This window comes from Chrysoperla carnea, chromosome 1 (genome assembly GCF_905475395.1).
Source record: "Chrysoperla carnea chromosome 1, inChrCarn1.1, whole genome shotgun sequence".
In the NCBI taxonomy this organism is placed as follows: domain Eukaryota; kingdom Metazoa; phylum Arthropoda; class Insecta; order Neuroptera; family Chrysopidae; genus Chrysoperla; species Chrysoperla carnea.
Window position 1 is genome coordinate 101,006,082 of NC_058337.1, and position 20,786 is coordinate 101,026,867.

Sequence of the window (20,786 nt, forward strand, 5' to 3'; positions counted from 1 at the left end):
TATAGTATGGGATGCCAGATTATATACAATTTAGTTGTACAATATAATTAATTTTTTTTGTCTTTTTATTGTCGTTAACATTTTGATTGTTTAATGACTTACCGTCTTTTTTAATTAAAAACTGAAATTAATTCAAAAGAATTAACAATAAACCATAGAATTTATAATAAAGAGAAATAGCTACCTAGAGTGGCTAATAAAAAATTTTTAATTAAAGTATCAGGCACCAAGCTAATTTGGGAAAATGCCACTTTGCTAAGATCCTTTTTTAATATAATAGCTCTTTCAATTTGCATTTTTAATAACTATTTCTTAATATATAAGTTAGTTCTTTATAAATGTAGCTTTTTTAATTTGTCTTATTATTGCACTTTATTTTGCTGAAACGTCCTAAGGTTACTTTTAAGAAATGATGCCACAACTTAATCATACATCAAATGGTTAATTTTAAGAAAGCGTGCCATGATTCCTAATTTTTCCTCCTAATTTTAGCGTGCCTCCTAATTTTATTAGTATGTCTTAATTTTACTATAGTTTTGCTTTAGGTCGGGAGTAGAAAAAATGTGGTCTAAAAGGAGTAGTGGCAGTGATATATTTTCAAATATCAGAATTCCAAATCATGCCTCAAAATTAACTTAAGGCATCTATTTTAAATATTCGAATTTCTCTCAGTAACAGTTTTAACAATCTTTTGCCATAACTGTTCATTTGATCGTTTTTTGAGAGGGAACTTGATTCGAAAACAGGTTTAGCACACACATTATTTTAAAAAAATAATTTAAAAAAAACAAATACAGTAGAACGTCGATTATTCGAATTAATTGGGACCGGGGTCGATTCGGATAATCGAAAATTCGGATAATCGGACATAGACTGGTAATAAAGAAAAACGAACCCTAGCTTTCAACCATACCAATTGAAATATATCTGGACTCCAACGAGTTCCAATTTGTTTCAACAAAACAAAACAAAAATTGCGTATACATACTTGGTTTTAATTTTTCGGTTAATCGGCGTTCTACTGTATTAACATTTTCTTTTCATTAAGCTTCTCAAATTTTGTTTCGGATGGACTAAAAATTTATTAGTTTCCTCGAATAAAACTTGAATATTTTATTCAACAGAAAACGAAGCTTCTATAAACAAAATATACAAATTTCCATTAAAAAAAAATGAAGTTGTACATTGTCTACACTTTTCTTTGCTAATATAATTTCGCGCCATAAATTTTTTTTAGTATATACGTCTTGTGGTATTGCTTAGTTTCCATTAGTATTGAGTCATTGAGTATTAGAAAAGTGTTTATAAGTACTCGACCAATGTAAACTAAGCATACAAATATATAAAAGTTCTATTCGCACAAATCACTGAAATTTCAATGTCTTATTACGGCCACCGATGACCCTTTCGACAATTTCGGCGATTTATCTATTGTAATGAACGAAGCAATAAAAATAATTGGTTGTGCTTGTGTAGGTTTTCTATAGTTTTCCTAAACTAATGTTTTGGCATGTTCTTTTTACATATACTCGATGTAAATATATTTTTACACTCAGTGTAAGTAAAAAAGGATAGTGCTCTCCTTCAGTGCTTTCCATCGAGTGTAAAAACTGTATGAAAAGAGAACATCCGTAATTTTTAGAGTCGGCTCTACCATATAAGCGAATTTGGCGCCTGTATAGTGCGGCAATATTGGGCCCCGATCAATAATTTAAAAAAGTCTTTTAATTTTACTAATATACGTTTTACATAAAATTTGCGTCACTGAATGTAGTCGAAAGAAATATTGATGGTATTGACACCAATTTATGTGGGGATATTTGGGGATTCATTTCTCGAAACTCAAAAATGTATTGTTTACACTTATACAAACTTATTGTTTACACTTAAGTACTAGAACGGAATATTTAGTAATGATGCTTCACTGATGTGTACGAAAAGACTTTTACTTTATATTTTCATAAAAATACATTTATTTAAACACAAAAACACTATTTCGAAGCCAATGTTTAATTTAAAGTATGCATTTTAAAAAATAAAGCCTAATTCTGCAAACTAATTAATATACTATTGTCTTTTTTCAAAAAAGTAATTATTTATAAATAAATACATTGATATTGAATATATAAAAATATTCAATTTTTCAACTTAAAAAAATTTGTTTGAAACAATATAATTTACAATAAAAACTGGCACCACCCATACTTTTTAATATAAAAAATCTGTGTATCTAGAATTATCACACAATTAAAATGAAACTTCTGTAATTTATTCACTTAATCATAGGAATATATCGTGTAACAGTCTTTGAAATCGCGGCCATAAAACGTCATATTGTCGAAGCAAATAAAAAAATTGTTTGTCCATACTTTAAAATATGAGTATCAAAGATCCCGAAAATATATGTAAAGTTAAAATGAATAAAATTTTATTAATATGAACTGATTATTCACTTTTACCATAACATAGACACTATTTTGTTTTAAACTAAAACGTAATTTTTTAGTTTTTAATTTAGGTTTGATTGAGTATCATAATCAATTAGTATCTTAATCAATTTTCTTTTGCTAATTATCCGAGTTAAATATTAAATATTTATTTTATATAGCATAATCGATTGCTTTTAATATTTAAATAAATCCAAGTCAACATAATTTAAAATAAAAAATTAAATTTATAATAATATTAATTAAATAATTAATAAAATCGTTATGTGGTACAAGAATTAAAGACATCATTTTCTATAATTTACGTAAATCAGTTTTTCGATATCGTAAACTAGTATTATCAATTTTAATAAAAATATAAAAATACAATTACAGAAGTTTCAATAAAAAAAAAAAACATATGCAATTACAATGTTTATAACAATTTTGTTTACATGGACCATAAAAATATGATCTATTGCTCAAAAAATTTATAAATAATATCTTAAAATCTTTCTTAAATTGTTTTTGTAAACATTATGTGGATTGAATTCGTATCAATATTTTTTATTCCATCTTACAATTATTTAAATACAAATTACATACATTGTTTGTAACATGGTAAAGCCAATATATAATAACTGATAGTCGAGGAAATTTAGACATTTAACCTAAGAAAAAACTCCACGCCAGAATATTTTTATGTCTGTCCCATAAAGTGGGATAGAAGTACCCTACTTCCGAACACCACATTCTCTTTATTTAACATTTAAAGAATCTACAGTGGATCCTCGATAATCCGGCGCCCTATTATTTGCGGTATTATTCTGTTTTTGTATTGAAGTATAATTTGTACTTAAGAGTATAACATATAGAACCTTATTCTTGAATTTGTGATTTGTCGGACTACAAGGTACTTTTTTGTAAAAAATTCCGGACTATAGGGGGTCTTAAACACTACTCTAGGAGGTCTTAAACAGAATCCGACAAATTCGATAATCCGACACTGCCCTGCAAAACGTTTTTTCGAATTACCAGGGGTCTACTGTATTGGATTTTATATATTGAACGATTTTAAACACTTTTAGACTCTCCGGAGTATGGTACGTGTCCGGAAGTATGGTATATTTCTGTCTCAATTTATGGACGTAAATAAAAAAAAAGTTCGCATAAACATGATTTTGTTGAGTACACTCAGACAAACATTGTGCACCTGCTCCCATAAAAAACTACTGGCGAGGAGTTTTTTTCCTGGGTCAGACTGTTTTTTCGATTTTATTTCGTCGATTATTACATGGTAAGATCATTAGACGTACGAATTTTGAACCAGTTTGCGCAATCAAATAGATGACGACATTTAAAATTTGAAATATGATATCAATATCAACATGGTAGAATCTGATAGGAAATATCATAAAGTATGAGAATAAAAGTATTTTAGGGTAGACACCTACCTACGCAAGATCATATCGTATTAATTCTCTCTACCATGGTTTGTAATAGTATTTAAATAATAGTAAAACCGAATATAAAATAAATGTTTAAAAAAGCAATTTAAGAAATATTTACGTCAAAACGTTTCTTTCAAGGAAAGTATGTTTTATAAATATACATTTGAATTATATATATTATTCGTTATACAAAAGAAAACAAAATGTTTTTGGAATTTATTGTTTTAGGGGACTTGCGACTATTGCACTTAGGACTTAAAATTCTATTACAATAATTGTAATTCTAACTTTCTATGTATGTACAGTACAACACATTACATTTTTAACACTGCATGGGTTTTTTTTAAAACTTTTGGTTTTCATTTCTTGAAAAGCGTATTTTTTGTAAACACATACGTGGCGTGAATAAATTATTAATATCGATCGATTTGTATATAATAAACTATCCGAAACTGTCCAAGGCTTCGCACTAAGGAATGCGGACGACAGTGGCTGGTATTTAGTTAAAAAAAACTAATTTTAGAAATATTAAAATGCTATGTATTTATTCATGTGGGATTTATTATTTTACCTATGTTATAAACATTTTTAATTCTTAGACTGTGAATCTAACAAACCCAAAATCACTGTGAAGCCAATTTTCTTTAAGTAATTAGCAAAACATTACGCAGCTTCTAGAAGCTTTGGCTAATCAAATAACACAGTCTGATAATTAACAACTGGAATCGAATATTGAAGAATCGAGTAAACTAAAGATCCTAAATCAGTAAAAATTATTAATTACTTAAAAAACGGTGATTAAAATGTTATTAATAATTTTTTGCTTGAAATATAGTGATTGTCTGGTGTTATCTATTTGACTGTTATTACGCGCCTATTGAATGTCCTAAACAATTTCTATACTTTTAGTATTATTTTTCTGCAAAACTAATTTTTTTCTAAGGAATCTAATATTTACTACTATTTATTTTGTTTAAATTTTTTTTCTAGACATGTTTAATTAAAATTATATTGTTTTCATTAATCGCCAAAGACAAAAAGAAGCGACGTAGATAAGAAAATAGTTCATATGAATATTCGTATAGCAAAGATTTATTTTCGATATATAGCACTAAAAAAATAGTAGTAATATTCAAATGAGGCTTTTTTCTCATTACTATGAGTTCTATAATCATAAGTTATGAATCATAATTTTGCAATCCTTTATAAAAAAAAAAGCTCTATTTTCCAATGTTTATCTAAATGATACTTTTTGATTAACTTTTGCAAGGTTGGATAGGAGCCAGGAAAAATGCTAATGTACTTAGCACCATATTTTAGTTTATCTGTTAAAAAATGCATTAATTGTCTTTTAAATGCATATGTCGGAGCCAACTAGCTTAATTAACCGTTCAATTAAAGGCTACTTAAATACATTCAGCCATTCAATCAAACAGCTGGATCGATAACATTTACATAACACAAGTCATTTAAATTTAGTTCCATTTCCTGTCACCTCGCGCTGAAGCCCACACACTAACAATATGGAGTCGGCAAGCAAGAATATTGTTGAACGTAGTCACAAAAATAATGTGAATTTAACTGAGGTTAACTCGAGTAATTTAAATTTCGATCGAAAATTTGTTGAATATGACGAACAACATCAAGGTAGGTTTGATTTGTTTCCATAACTTAAATTTATTTGGCATATTCCCGCAGACATTAATTATGTATTCCATAGGCATACATTAATTATAGAGCGTTGTTTTGCCATTTTACCAGGCTAATATCCTTAACCAGGGAATGTAATTGTATTCCTGCTGTGAATCAGTGACGCAATAATGAATGTGCTTGTTTTAAAAACAAAGTTATTTGTGGATCCAAATGCCATGGAAGTTTAACTTGCGTTAGCAAATAATATTTTAATTATTTACATGTATACTTTATTACTAAGTTACACTACTTTATCTCATGATTACCGAAAATTTCCAATGTAAGATATTTTCTTTTTGTAATATGGTCACCCTTTTATTGCATGAATTGCCTAAACATCAGTCAGTCAATTCATTAAATGTTATATTCGACGTTACGGATGATTATTATTCAGGCAGCTAATTGAACGGCGCCGTTTAGTAAAAAGGCTAGGCTATTAATTGAACGGTTAATTAAGAGCTAGTTGGCCACTGCACATATACGAATGTAAATTTTAGTTTTTGCTATCGAAAAGAACTTTTATTACAAGTGTTACTTTATGAATTCGATAATGAGTTTTATAAGTGTTTTTTCGTTTTAATTTTCTTAAGTTTTATTTTATTCTAATTATAATTTCTTTTAGGCGTTCTTATGAAAGCTTAGATCTATTACGATTTTATATTATCTCTGTTGTTACAATTAATAAATATATTATATAAATATTTATTTATAATAAATAAATATGTATTTATCAATATAGTGATTGTTTTTATAATTTATTATTATTATTATTAATAATGTAATGGGCGATAAATAAAAATAAAATAATAAGCATTTATTTTAGTATTAAATAATACGTTTTCAGGCGACGCGGTTTTGAAATATTTGTACAGAGATAGATAGCCTTCTAACCGATTAGGCTATAATATTCATATTTACATTAAAATAATAGTTTTCGAATATTTTTTGTCGCAGATATTTTAACTGCGGATCTTTATTTACAAAGTCTCAACATCCTCGCGTGTTCAGCCATGGACATAAGAACATTAATAATAAAATTTTCGTTTTTATAACAACACAGTCACGTAAAATTACTTCAATTACACCACATACATGCATTCATCCACGTCACATGTTTTCATTTAAATTTAAACAATACGTCACTATTTAAGAATAAACACACGAACAATGTTAAATGTGTTACGAAAAATCGTGCCCCTATTAATACAAAAATCGAAAATACATTAGCTACCAGTTTAAAAACAAAATCGATTTAACAACGGAAAACATTTTTCACAGAGAAAAACACTTACAAAAAGTCAATTGTTCAATGACGACGATACATCAAAAATATCTCACACAACATTTTCACAATCAGAAAAAATGACATGACAATGAAACAGATTGTATATAGCTGATATATATATATAGTTCATCGTTTTTTTGGCCAATACATAATTGAACAAAGGCCAGTAAATAATGCTTTTGGCTCAATTAAACTCCATAATTCAGCAATAATTAGTTGTCATTGTGACTTCATACTTACTAGCTTTCGACTACGTGCTCGTACCTCTTGACGTGTATTCGTATATTCAAACCATAAAACATTTGGTATTAATGTTGTGTCACGTAATAATAAAAACTCAGATATTTTCCACGATACTATTTGTGGATATAATGGTGTAAATATTAAACATGTTAATGTGAACCATATTGTTGCAAATATGATACCAACAATTGCACCACACAATACTTGTGATATTGTATGGTATTGTAAGTATATGCGACTAAAGCATACAACTAATGCTGATATTACACAACTGGATATTATTATTATTTTTGAAATATTCTCCATTATTGTGTTATTGTTCATATGATGTAATCTGAAATTATAGAAATATAATGATTTAGTCAAATTAGATATATCTGATAATTGTAGTAAAAGGTGTAGAATTTTGTTTAAATTTGTATGCACCCTGTATCATTTTTTATGTCGGTATGTAAACATTGAATAACTTTGACATATGCCATCTGATTGAGTTAATAGACCTTAATCATGAAAAACAGAAATGCTTTATGATAATTTTTTATGAAAATATAGGTCGAGTAGAGCCTGTAACTCAAAAATTACGCATTTTTAGCAATAAAAACACTATGAAAAAAAATTGTTAAAAAGTCACAATATTTGAAATATTTTAAAACTATTTTTTTTGGCTCCACCGCACACGTGATCTGTGATGTCAATCCGACAAGCAATGACAATAAAACAGTGTCAACAGTTGTATTAATATATCACTATTATCAACTTTAAATGACGTCAAACCAACCTTCGTGTAACATCGAGTGTTTTCGGATCGTTTTCGCCAATTTGAATTTTAATGATTTGCAATGTCTGTTTTCTCGGTCATATGGCTTCAAATAAATCGGGGAAAAAAATTAGCCCATTTATCAAGACATTTACTTTCATTTAAAAAAAAAGAAAAAAAAAATGTGAAAAAGGTCTATTAGATTCTATTACATTGAAAGATAATTGCTTCTATTACATTGAAAATAGTCATTCAATTGTGTAAAGTCAACGTGCAGATCATCGAAAATATCGTGGCTAACAGGCTAATTCGTCGTTTGGTATCAAATTTTGTTGAGCACGGGACAGTGGAAAATCCTCAATATATGCCGTTCATCAATGATCAAAGCGTTCCGATGAACTGACTGAAGCGGTCAGAGAGAACCCAAAAATCACGTTGCTCAGAGCCCAAAAGTGTCGTACCGTTACCGCGCTCAGCATTTTGACGTCAGTGGAACCACTTTGTAGTGTATTTTGAAGGTTGATTTGCATTTTTTTTTCGTATCAAGGCAACCATTCGTGCCGAAATAATCGTCCAAGATAACGCAGCAAAAAGGGCACATTTTGTTTTGATCAAAAGAGGCGGCGGCCACTTGTTTGATGTTGCTTTCAAAAACTAATTCAAATAAATTGCAAAGGACCCAATTGAATGACCTCACAAATAGAAATTGGTTGTTTTTTTTCAAAGTTATTCAATGTTTACATACCGACATAAAAGATGGCGCAACTGTTATAGAATGTTTATAAATTCAATATAAAGGTTGGAAGAGGTTATACCAGAATTTATTTTAAATATTTTTTACCAATAAATCTTGCTCACAATACTAGCTCACATGACGTTTCCTAACACTAAACACTGTTCTGTTTGAAATTATAGAGCATAAAGTTATCTTAAGTTACAATTTTTATGTGTCTAGTCTTTTTACTTAAGATATTTCTATCGAAAAAGGAGAGAATGCTATATCTTAGAAAGAGAAAAAATATAGTTTTCTAGATAGTAGTTGTATTACTTCAGTAAATCTGTCACGGCTACAACAAATACTTTCATATATTGCTCACCTCTATGTTCACAGTTAGAGCACACAGAGTAAATTTAACAGCGTTGCCGTTGTACAATTCACTTCTAGATTAGATTAAATATTCGTCAAAAATTAATCTTTGTTTTTTCGTTAACTAAGCGGCTTCTACCTATTTTCAAAAATATACTTTTCATGGACAGGAAACGATTTAAAAACAGGTAATTTATTTTACCTATATTTAGTTTGACATGAATAAAAAGAAAATTACCTAATAATAACAAAATATACGACATAAGTCGCAAAAAACCACATGAATTGGGAATGTGATGATGGCATACCATACTCGTTATAAACAGTTTCTCTGGCTACTGGACGTGGCTCTCGTATGGTGTGTTTCAAGGCAGAGTTTAATATTTCACATAAAAGTGATCCAATAAAAAATGTTATCTAAAAAATACCAATTAAAAAAATATTAATAATTTACTAAAATTAAAAAAATGAAATTTATTGTTCTATTTTTTTTTTTTTTTTAAGTATTTTACTCGACGGCCAATTTTTTCAAAAAAAAATTCCCAATTTCTTTTTATTGAATACGAAAGTTAATTAATAAGTGATTAATGAAATTCTAATGAAAAATTTCAAAAAACACATTTTTTTTTCAATTTTAAAATCTCTGCTTCCAATGTAAAGTAAAGTCCTAAATGCGCCACTAAGCCTGACGGGTTGGTGATAAAGTATCCTGCATAGAGCCTAGAAAAACGTCCTATAGAAATAGACGTTTGTCGCTCTAAACGTAAAGACTGTGTCGCTATATGTGATGAGAAAATCACAAGGATAATAAATTTAAAGGATGCTATTTTAGGCAAGTGAAGCTATAGGATTCTGCAGGGACCAGACCCCACCCAAAAAGCCCCTACAACATTCTAAGCCTGACGTCCTGCAGATTGCTGCAGGAACAAATAATATGTATGGAAGTTTCATCGATCTCCATACAGACCCTACAAGTGAGATCATCATATATCCCCGTGTTACAAAACAGAAGGTGGTAGTTCAATTGCCAGTGTCCTTTCGAGAGTCCCACCACTCTTCTCAACTGTGCTCTAATGAAGGCGAGCACAGTCGAATGGCCTAGCTGTTGTTATTCACAGTTTGGCCTATCGCATGCTCTGCGCAAAGTCCCCGTAATCAAGTTGGGCTTCTCGTAGCCATTCCTTGATTCGGAACTGTTACATGAAAACTAAAACACAATAAATGAAAGATTATTAAATTTTAAATTTGATTTGAAATGCTTAAAGTTTCCCCCGAAAATCTACAGATATTTAGCTATAAAGAATTGCTGTTGGTAACTCTTTACAAATGTTACATTTATTGACGACAAAACGAGGTGTCGTCCAGAGTCTTCACCAGTCAAGGGTCTCCACTAATTCGAAAGAAATCAGAAAATTTTCTTATATTTTTGTCGATTCACTTTTTAATCCGACAGAAACAAATAAATTTTTTTAACGAAAGATTCCATAGCGTGGCCGTTGGAAGTTTTATAGAATTTTTGTGCGAATAATTTTGCAAAATAGTGTCTAATCTACTTTTTGTAATGCAGAAATGGCACTGTGCATGTATTTATCGACGATGGTGAAGAATAGTAGTGGCGTTGAGAGATGTTTCTTGAAACTTAAGATCATTAAAATATATTGCGAACATCAATAAGTCAAGAACGCTAAGAATAAACGTTTGAAATGTATCATGCATGTTGCCCAGCTTGAGTTTACGTATACAAATAATATCTAAAAAGTTTAAGGGGTCTCATCCAAATGTTGGCTCCAGAGCCTTCGAATTTAAAAGCCGATCCTGTTTATAATACTTGTTTCATAAGGCTTTTTTAAGGATATAAAACTGGATCACATTTTATTTTCATAGCATATTCAAATTATTATCCAGCAAATTATTCAATAAACAAGCTTCTATTTAGGGAAAACATTTACTAAAATTTTAAATACAATCATACCGTATGCATATCTCTTCGAAATATAATAAGTGTAATAAATCCAACGACGATAACTAACGGTGCCAAGCTAATAAAAGCCAAAATTTTACCAAATAAATCATCTGAAACATTAAAAATCATTTCCATTATTGATGCAGAATGTTTTTAATTAATCGTATAATCGACATACGTTTAATACATTTATCTTATTTATTTATATCTCGAAATATACATTCAAACATTAAACGTAAGTCGTAACTTTATATGTTAAACGTATGTTTTGAACTTGTGTCAAACAATGTATTTAATAGCAACAAAATTTTACGTAGATTTTGCCAGATAGAAATAATTACTGATTGTAAATTTACCTTTTGGATATTCGACAAGAGTTAAAGATATTGGAACCCATTCTATTCTGTTAACATTATTAAATAATTTTGAAGTTGAATCTGGAGGATCTTCATACGTTGCCATTTTTGTAAACTCACTGAACTCTATATTTACAGAGACTATATCAGTACACAGATGAATAAGTTAAATGCGTAAGTTTAAGGCGATTTTTATTTCTAACGGGCGATGATAGATGGTGTAACAAGCTAGTAAATTATAAATAAAAACAAAAAAATTTTTAGTTTATAGGTAGTACTGAAATATTTTAGTTGACAAATATTTTAAGTTTAAGTTTGTAACAACTGATAAATTTGTCATATTTGTTAATAACTGAAAACTTAATCAAGTATCATATATTAATTTTGAATTCTTTTGTAAACAATGACACATTAAATTTAATATATTTGGTATAAAATTAAAATATGGCATTGTGTTCAATTCGTTCAAATTAATTTCGTTAAGTGTTGAGAACGATCACAAAACCAAAAACAAATGTTATTTAGAACAGACAAAAACATGTTATTTACACATTTCATTTCTAAGTAAGTTTTTAGATGATATATATCAATCAGTATCTTATCCAAATAATCTAGAAATAATAATTTTGAAGATGAGGTAGTCGTCGAGACGAAGATGAGGTTATTATAAGTCACCCACATTTGGCCTCATGCACATCATTACTAATTGTTAATCCACAGGACTTAGTAACGTTTTGTAGTAAAAAATTAAAGGTACTTGGAAACTATTATCTTTTTATTAAGAATAATGAAGGTTAATGAACAACGATATCGCAAATTTTTTTAAAAGCTGTTGGTTAGACTTTAAAATTAATAAATTTCATTCTTTTGATTCGAATCGAAATTTTTATATTCAGGCATCCAGGGCCGGATTTAAATTTCTGCCGCCCTGGGGCACTGAAGAAAATGCCGCCCTATGACTGAAATTTTATTTAATAGTTTTGATATCTTATTTTTTAAGAATTAGAATAGCTAATTAATTGCAGAAAAAAGAACCGGTTCATAACGAGCTGACCATCTGGTTGCAGATAAAGTTTTTAACGCAATTCTTTTTTCAGTATGAGACTGTAAGACTTCCCAGCGATGCGTCGATGCAGTAAAAAAGTTGTATAAAGTTTGTACTGTATGAAAGAATGAAATCCCTGATACATTATTCGCGTTATCATATGACTGACTTCGACAATCTGAGAGATCAAGATCAAAAAACTGAAGAACAGATAATACAGCAACTAGCAAATCTTCAGCTTTATGTCCAGAGTTCTCAATAAACATGAGGAAAAAAAATTTTTGTAATTCTTCAAAAAAAACTATATTAATTTATCAATTTCAGAAAAAAAAGTATCAAATTTTATTTGTTCAAACCTTTATGGAAATAAATTAATTTTATTTTCATAGTTTTCACTTAAATTTAATATATTATAATATACAAAATTTTAATTTGATACATAATGCATAAATTATATTTCTTGAAAGATAAAATCTTTATTTAAAAGAATTAGTTAATTATATATTGTATAGAAAATGTTTTCTCACTTTCAAAATTTTTCCGCCCTAGAAAATTTGCCGCCCTGGGCACTAGCCCCGAAAGCCCCTAGTGTAAATCCAGCACTGCAGGCATCTAATAAATCTTTATTAAAAGTCATCCGTTCTAGAGATGAAAATTTTCTAGATCGTGAACTTGTTTACGAACAATATGCATTTGCTATTGAAGAAAGTAATAAGATTATAAATTAAATAGCGAATATAATCTTTCCCTTAAAAATAGACTTCTATATTTTTAGTCTATTCTAGGTCTTTTAGAGTCTATTACTAACCTAAATTATTTTTTAGGTTTGATGTATCAACAATATCAACATGCCACTGGACGAACATCAATTTTTAAATATCATCAAATCGACCTGGAATCGTTCTTCATTCTTCTCAATTTTAGTGAGGGTTTTAGTTACTCAACTTCAATGAGTGTTTTAGTGACTCAATTTAAGTGAATGGTTTAGTGATCTTTAAGCCAGTTATTGTTATTATTGTTGTTATTGTATTTTATTTATATATTAAGGAAAGTATATCAAATTGATTTAAAAATTCTAGATATTTTCATATCAATATTTATTTTCTAGATATAAATTTTTCATATTTTTCGTTCTTTTTGTTTGTTTACGTTTCGTTTTCAATTATTTTCATTTTCTATATGATTGAAGTTTTTTTACGTGGTTTTCCTCTAACTACGAGTAATCATTATTTCATTAATCTTGGTTGGTTTCTACTATTTTTTATTCGACCGCGAAGTATATTCCATAATAAGGAAATAAATTATTTAAAAAGAGTCTCTTTGTTTCAATTTATTATTTTCAGGTTCATCACAAAATAAAATTATATTTAATTTTATATGTATTTCTATACAAATTTGAGCAGAGACTGCAAAAGACTATATAATTTGAGTTATTGAAAATTGAACACACAAAATAAAAAATAAAAATTTAATATTTATGAAATATATATGAGCTTGTATGAAAATGGTACTCATCCTATTTGCATGACGGTAGAAAACAGAAACTTATAATATTTAATATTATAAGTTTTCTAATGTTAATGCATATAGGATAAATACCATTTTTATGCAAGAAAATAAGCTTACTATTCAAGATAAGAACCTTATTATTTAAGATAATAATGAGATCTATTTTGACGATTATACTAATTTAGTTTGCGCTGACACTCCGAGATGGCATTAGATGGCCTGCAAAAAAAATTAGCATTGACTTTCGCTTCTGTTTTACCGATATATATATTTATTTTATCAACTTCAAAAAATCAAAAGCGTGTTCAAATTTTATAAGTAGGAAAATCTACAATCAAACCCGATTTAAAATTTTTTAAAGACCTACAAAAATTTTTAAGAAAAAAAAAAAATGCATATAAAATTTTTGAATTTTACCTGAAAACAAAAAAATTGGGTAAAAGAAAATGTGAATTTTTATAAAATTCAAAATTTACATCTTTAGGTTTCATAATACAATTTTTTATTTATTTTTTTTAGCTTAACGTGTAAAAATACAAGGGAGATACAAAAATTAATTTAAATTTCGAACAATAATTTTTGTAGTTTAATTTTTTTTTAAATATAACAATAATGACCACGTGCGAATCCTCAAGTATAGAAAAATCACCCTTGACATTTAAAATTTTGGCGGAATGTAGCAAATCGAAAGCTCGAACAAGTATTATGACTTTACCCCATGGTGATGTCGAAACTCCTGTATTTATGCCAGTTGGAACACAGGTTTATGTTTTTTAATTGAATGTTTCTCAATGATGTGTTTTTTTAACCGCATTCTTTTTTTTTAGGGTACTTTAAAAGGACTTTTACCAGATCAATTAGAACAATTAAATTGCCAAATTATGCTTTCAAATACATATCATTTAGGCACACGACCGGTAAGACAAAATCCTAATTGTTTAATTGATAATGTTCAAACATTTGCAATAAAAATCGTTTTAACGGCATCAAACAAATCCGAAATTATTCGGACCGAACTATGTTTAATACATTTATTGAACTGTTCTTCAAGTTAATATACACAATAAAGTAATACTAAATAACACAGGTCTGCGACCAAAAAACTGCATAGGATTTTTTTACATTTTCTCATAGATTTTGACCTCCCAAAAACACTAAAAATATTCAAAACATTCTATCAAGTAGATTTTTATAGATATTAGTAACAACATAAACTAGTCTTTAAGTAGTACTATATAGTATTTTATAGTAATATTATATAAAACTAGTTTTAAAGTATTATTATTGCACCAAGTGCAATAAATTAAGTGAAAATAAATTAATTTCGCTTCCAATGGGGTATTCTGTGCATATGGAAAAAAACTAACTGTAATAATTTGGCCATTATCCTGGAAAGAATCAAATATCAGGACCATTAATGGATGGTTTGTGGGGACTTCAAAATACTCACGATGCTTTTGGGTAAGCAAGCAGGCTATTCTAAATACCCTTGCTGCTTATGCTTATGGGATAATAGAGCCAGAGAACAGCATTGGACTAAAAGTGATTGACCACCCTGAGAAACTTTAAAACCTGGAGAGGAAAATGTTATCAATACTACTTTGGTGCCGCCAGAAAAAAGTTTTGTTGCCACCTCTCCATATCAAACTGGGGTTGATGAAACAATTTGTAAAATCACTGCAAGAGGGTGAAGACTGTTTTAAATATTTATGTACAAAATTCCCGAAGCTGTCGGAAGCAAAGTTGAAAGAGGGAGTTTTTACTGGCCCCGACATAAGATGGCTTTTAATCGACACCCTCTTTGTGGAAAGTTTGAATGAGAAGGAAAAAGAAGCTTGGATATCGTTCAAGGATGTAGTGCGAAATATTTCGGGAAATACTAAGGATCCTGACTACAAAACCATTGTTCAACTAGCAGCATACGAAGCTCAAGGCTGCAAGATAAGCCTGAAGGTCCATTTTTTACACTCCCACATAGACTATTTTCCTGAAAATCTGGGAGCTTACAGTTAAAAATAGGGGGAGCGGTTTCACCAGGGTGTCCGCGATATCGAGAGACGGTACCAAGGAAGATGGGATGTCACTATGTTTGCAGGCTACTGTATAATTTTTATTAAACGAGTGCTTTTACCAATTTTTTGTTTTTAAATTTGCAAAAAACCTTACGTGATTGAAAAAAATGGCCATCACTTCTGAAATCAGCGCATTCTAAAACATATAATTTAGTAAAAATATCTCATGCAGATGACAAAAAATTTTTTTTTGCAGGCCTGTGTAATCTATTAAAACCAGCTCAAGAGATTTAATTATAGATTTCAGTTTATAAAACAAAATTTTCATAGATCGGGTACTCCCACGGCATTTAGTCATCGTTATGCGCTATATATCCTTCAAAACTATTTTCTGTTTATTTTAAACAGATTTAAGATATTATAATTTGTTAAAGGGGACGGAAATAATCGAAAAAGCTGGTGGTTTACATAAATTTATGGGATGGAATCATAATTTACTAACTGATTCTGGTGGATTTCAAATGGTTTCATTGTTATCATTAGCGGAAATCACCGAAGAAGGAGTACGATTTCAATCACCGTATTCTAATGGCAAAGAAGTAATGCTTACACCTGAACATTCCATAGAAATACAAAATGTAATTGGTGCTGATATCATAATGCAATTAGATGATGTTGTTGAGACAATAAAAACTGGTCCGCGTGTAGAAGAAGGAATGTATAGAACTAGTAGATGGTTAAAACGTTGTTTAAGCGCCCATCAAAAGCCAGATACACAAAATATTTTTCCAATTGTTCAGGGTAATTTAAATCCCGATTTACGTAAAATAAGTGCATCGTTACATATACAATGTGATGTACGAGGATTTGCTGTTGGAGGATTAAGGTATTTTAAAATTGTTGGAAAAATATCCCCTTATTATTTTATTTTCAAAAAACAGGCGTCTAATTTATTAAATATTTCATTAACTCGAAATTGAAAAAACCCGTAGGCAATGAACTGCGGAAACTACGCGAATTTTCTTTTAAGCATATTGAAAAAATTTATGAGCCCCTGCGATTTGAAACAAAGGTCGGGATTGGAAATTAGTGCCAATCATCTTTTACAATAACTAAATTCCTGCCTATATGTGTTACCTTTATCTGCAAGTGTAGCAGGATTGATGAATATTTTATATTTACAGAAATTTTTGCAAAATACTTACATTTATTTAAAAAGAATCGCCCTAACAAGTTTCAGAAACAAAATAATTCGATTTTTTCAATCTTTACCAATTTTTATCTCGATAACTGGTAGCAGTAACTTGAATTGTAATTTAATATTTTTTTCAGTGGTGGAGAAAGTAAAAACGATTTTTGGCCCGTAGTTCATTTATGTACAGATATTTTACCAAAGGATAAACCCCGATATTTAATGGGAGTAGGATTTTCTGTGGATCTCGTCGTTTGTGTTGCATTAGGAATTGATATGTTTGATTGTGTATTTCCTACACGAACCGCTGTAAGTACAATGATTATGATCCCACATAGAACGAAATTTGTTCATAAATTAGAGCCGTTTCCTAAAAATAAAGCTTTTTTGAATCGCATATCATTCTGCACAACAAAAGCACAAATAACAAAGCTAAATGTTTGAATATTCTGCATTTTCTGAATTAAGATTTTTAACATGTAGAGCATGTGTATTATGGAAGAATTTGCTGTACTTCTGGTCACACACATAGTTGTATTATGAACTAAGTATAAATTAGACTTAGCGCTTAAATTGTTGCCAATTTATAGAGTATACGGAAACAATTTTCAAATAAAAGGTTTTTTTTTTTTTTTAATTTTGTTCTATGCCCTACGATTAAAAAAATGTTCTATGCCCTACGATATGTGCGCGGTAGCATAGCAACATTACGTAAACTTATGAGATCAATTTTTTTTTAAATTTAAATTTCTCACTTGTGGTATGTTGGGACTAATTTCTACAGAACTTCCTTGTTGACATGATTTGAGAGCCTCACAACATTCTTTATAAATAAAGAACGTCATTAATATTCTAGAAAAATATTTCGAATATATTTTTTTAAATAATAATAGTTTTAAATATTAAATAAAATAATTTAAATTATTAGCTGTTTGCCCGAACCCAAATTCACATTTTAGGTATACCAATCAAAGACGTATTAAAAGAAAGACGAGCGAATTGGGGTATCTTTGAAAATGAGCTATTAAAGTAAATATATAAAATCTGTTCTAAATAATGGTTTCTACGATAAATATTTCTAAGAGTTATAAACTTTAGACTAAACTTTATATACCCCTCGTGTATTGCGTGTACACAGACTGGCAAAATAATGAAAGACTATAAATAAAATTGGTTATTAAAAAGTTAAATATCAAATTTTGTGAATACGATCATTTTCTACAGCAAAATTTAGACTCAAAAATAATATAAAAATTTTCTACATTTTCTACAGTAAAATTTAGACTCAAAAATAATATAAAAATTTTGTAATTTTTTTCTACAGAGATTTGGCTGTGCCTTAGTTCGAACTGGTCAATTAAGTTTAAAACAAAAAAAATACGAAAATGATTTTCGTCCAATTGAGGAAGATTGTGATTGTACAACTTGTCAACGGTATACCCGTGCCTATTTACATGCAATTGTTACATCATTACCAGTTGCCTGTCATTTGTTAACTGTGCATAATGTTGCACATCATTTACGATTGATGCGAAATATTCGTGAGAGTATTAAACGGGACAAATTTTCAGAATTTGTACAAAAATTTATGTTGGACGTATATCCAGATAAGGAATATCCTAAATGGGTAGTAGATGCCTTAAAAGCAGTTAATATAGAATTAATTAGTTAGTTTTAATTGTAAATATGTATACATACCAAAAATTTTTTGTATGTAATTTTTTTAATTTCTGTTTTAATATTATTCTACAATTAAATGCAAATCGTAGTCGGAAGTATTTGGCAAAAAAGTATAAATGGTAATCATTCGTACCATGACTTTGTATCCAATACAATATAAAGCTAAAATAGACCTTTTTCACATTTTTTTTTCTTTTTTTTTTTAAATGAAAGTAAATGTCTTGATAAATGGGCTAATTTTTTCGCCGATTTTTTTGAAGCCATATGACCGAGAAAACAGACAATGAAAATCATTAAAATTCAAATTGGCGAAAACGATCCGGAAACACACGATGTTACACGAAGGTTGGTTTGACGTCATTTAAAGTTGATAATAGTGATATATTAATACAACTGTTGCCACTGTTTTATTGTCATTGCTTGATTTACATCACAGATCACGTGTGCGGTGGAGCCAAAAAAAATAGTTTTAAAATATTTCAAATATTGTGACTTTTTAACAATTTTTTTTCATAGTGTTTTTATTGCTAAAAATGCGTAATTTTTGAGTTACAGGCTCTACTCGACCTATATTTTCATAAAAAATTATCATAAAGCATTTCTGTTTTTCATGAAAAAGGTCTATAGGACCAAAAAGTATAATTAGCTTTAGTATAACTATAAAAGGTAAAATATTTTGACTAGTGGTCAAAATTATACAGTCTAGTCATGACTAAAACATGGATATGATTATTCCAGTAGCAGAAATAAGTTAATTTTTAAGTTTTTTTAAAATAAAGTTTGTACCTCAAATGAGTACTTAAATTTGCTGGACAAAAATATTAGTTTTTAAAACGTGGAAATGGCTAGATTTTATTTCGCCAATTTTATTTCGACGACGATTTACGTTTAATTGCAGACTATGCATCAAGAGCATCGTCAGCCAATGAACTCGGAGGTGGCAGGACGATTGAGAGATAAAATTTATAGTTGGTAAAATGTAGAATATACGTATTTTACAATCAAATCAAAGCTAAGGGATTCGCGAATGCGAAAAATGATGCGGAATCCTGAAGATTTACGATTTTCGATCTTTTGATCGAGAATTTTAAATCTGACAATTAATTTACTGGCGACGTCCTTGATATGCATAAAACTAATCAGGTAGTTACTATAAATTCAGTGATAATTCTAGACCAATTATTCCTTAAATAATTATAATATTTATTTAGAAAATGGTGGTAAATGTGAATTTTTGGTATACTTATTTAATATTTTTACTACGCACACTTCAAAAGTTTGCGTAAAAAATCTTTATTGGATTTTCGTTATTATACATGTTAAATATACAAAATATTTTTCTTATTTTATATTGCTGAGAAATTAACTTTCACCATGTTTTACATAGCTATACCAAGAATTCAAATTTTTATAAGACCACTGACAGTATTTTTCCCAAAAAAATTATTAAAATTTCATTCCTACATTTAATGTATATTTATATAATATTTTTTGGCTGTTCATTTTGTTACCCTTGTTTTTAATCATAAAAAAATTGTATGGTTTTTATTATTTGCGTTGTAAATTTAATTTATTAATAAATTAATATATTTTCCCCTTACATTCATTTCTAATTATTTATTATTAACGAGCTTATATCTAAGTTTATCTCTTCTATGTTCTGAATTTCTATATATATAAAAGGAAATCGTGATTGACGGATTTATCAACACATAGTTCAAACCACTAAACGGATTGGGCTATAATTTGGCCCAGATTCAGTTATTATGACGTAAACATACGTTGAAAACGGATTTTTGAAAATTCAATCGCTAAAGAGATGTTAAGGGGTTCAAAATTTGTATGAAAAAACCATGTAAGACAGATGTATCAATTAGATAATTCGCACGATTATTAGTCCTGTCAACAAATAAAATAAGGAGGTGTTTAGTGCTTTTTCAAAAACAATTCCTTAAGGGCGTGAAATAGTCTGAAACATGGTGTCATTTACAAGGCTTGTCAGGACATTGATCACATAAATATCATAAATTTAGAAATTTATTACATTTGAACGACAAAAAAGTTCTAGTTTATTATTATTTTGCATTG

At 28.9% G+C, this 20,786-nt stretch overlaps 2 protein-coding genes across 2 annotated transcripts; one reads left to right on the plus strand and one right to left on the minus strand.

The window, feature by feature from the left end:
- Positions 1-6,991: 6,991 nt before the first annotated feature.
- On the minus strand, positions 6,992-11,374 carry LOC123304703 (dolichyldiphosphatase 1-like). Its single transcript, XM_044886380.1, has 4 exons — positions 11,261-11,374; positions 10,914-11,014; positions 9,180-9,358; positions 6,992-7,431 (listed from the first exon to the last, which is right to left on the minus strand). The coding sequence occupies exons 1-4, from the start codon at positions 11,364-11,366 to the stop codon at positions 7,074-7,076; spliced, it is 744 nt and encodes a 247-aa protein (XP_044742315.1). The 5' UTR covers positions 11,367-11,374; the 3' UTR covers positions 6,992-7,073.
- A 2,959-nt stretch (positions 11,375-14,333) lies between these two features.
- LOC123304941 (queuine tRNA-ribosyltransferase catalytic subunit) lies at positions 14,334-18,903 on the plus strand. The gene is made up of 5 exons (XM_044886498.1): positions 14,334-14,576; positions 14,642-14,731; positions 16,261-16,712; positions 17,159-17,327; positions 18,343-18,903. Exons 1-5 carry the CDS (start codon positions 14,427-14,429, stop codon positions 18,688-18,690), a joined length of 1,209 nt encoding a protein of 402 aa, XP_044742433.1. The 5' UTR covers positions 14,334-14,426; the 3' UTR covers positions 18,691-18,903.
- Positions 18,904-20,786: the final 1,883 nt, after the last annotated feature.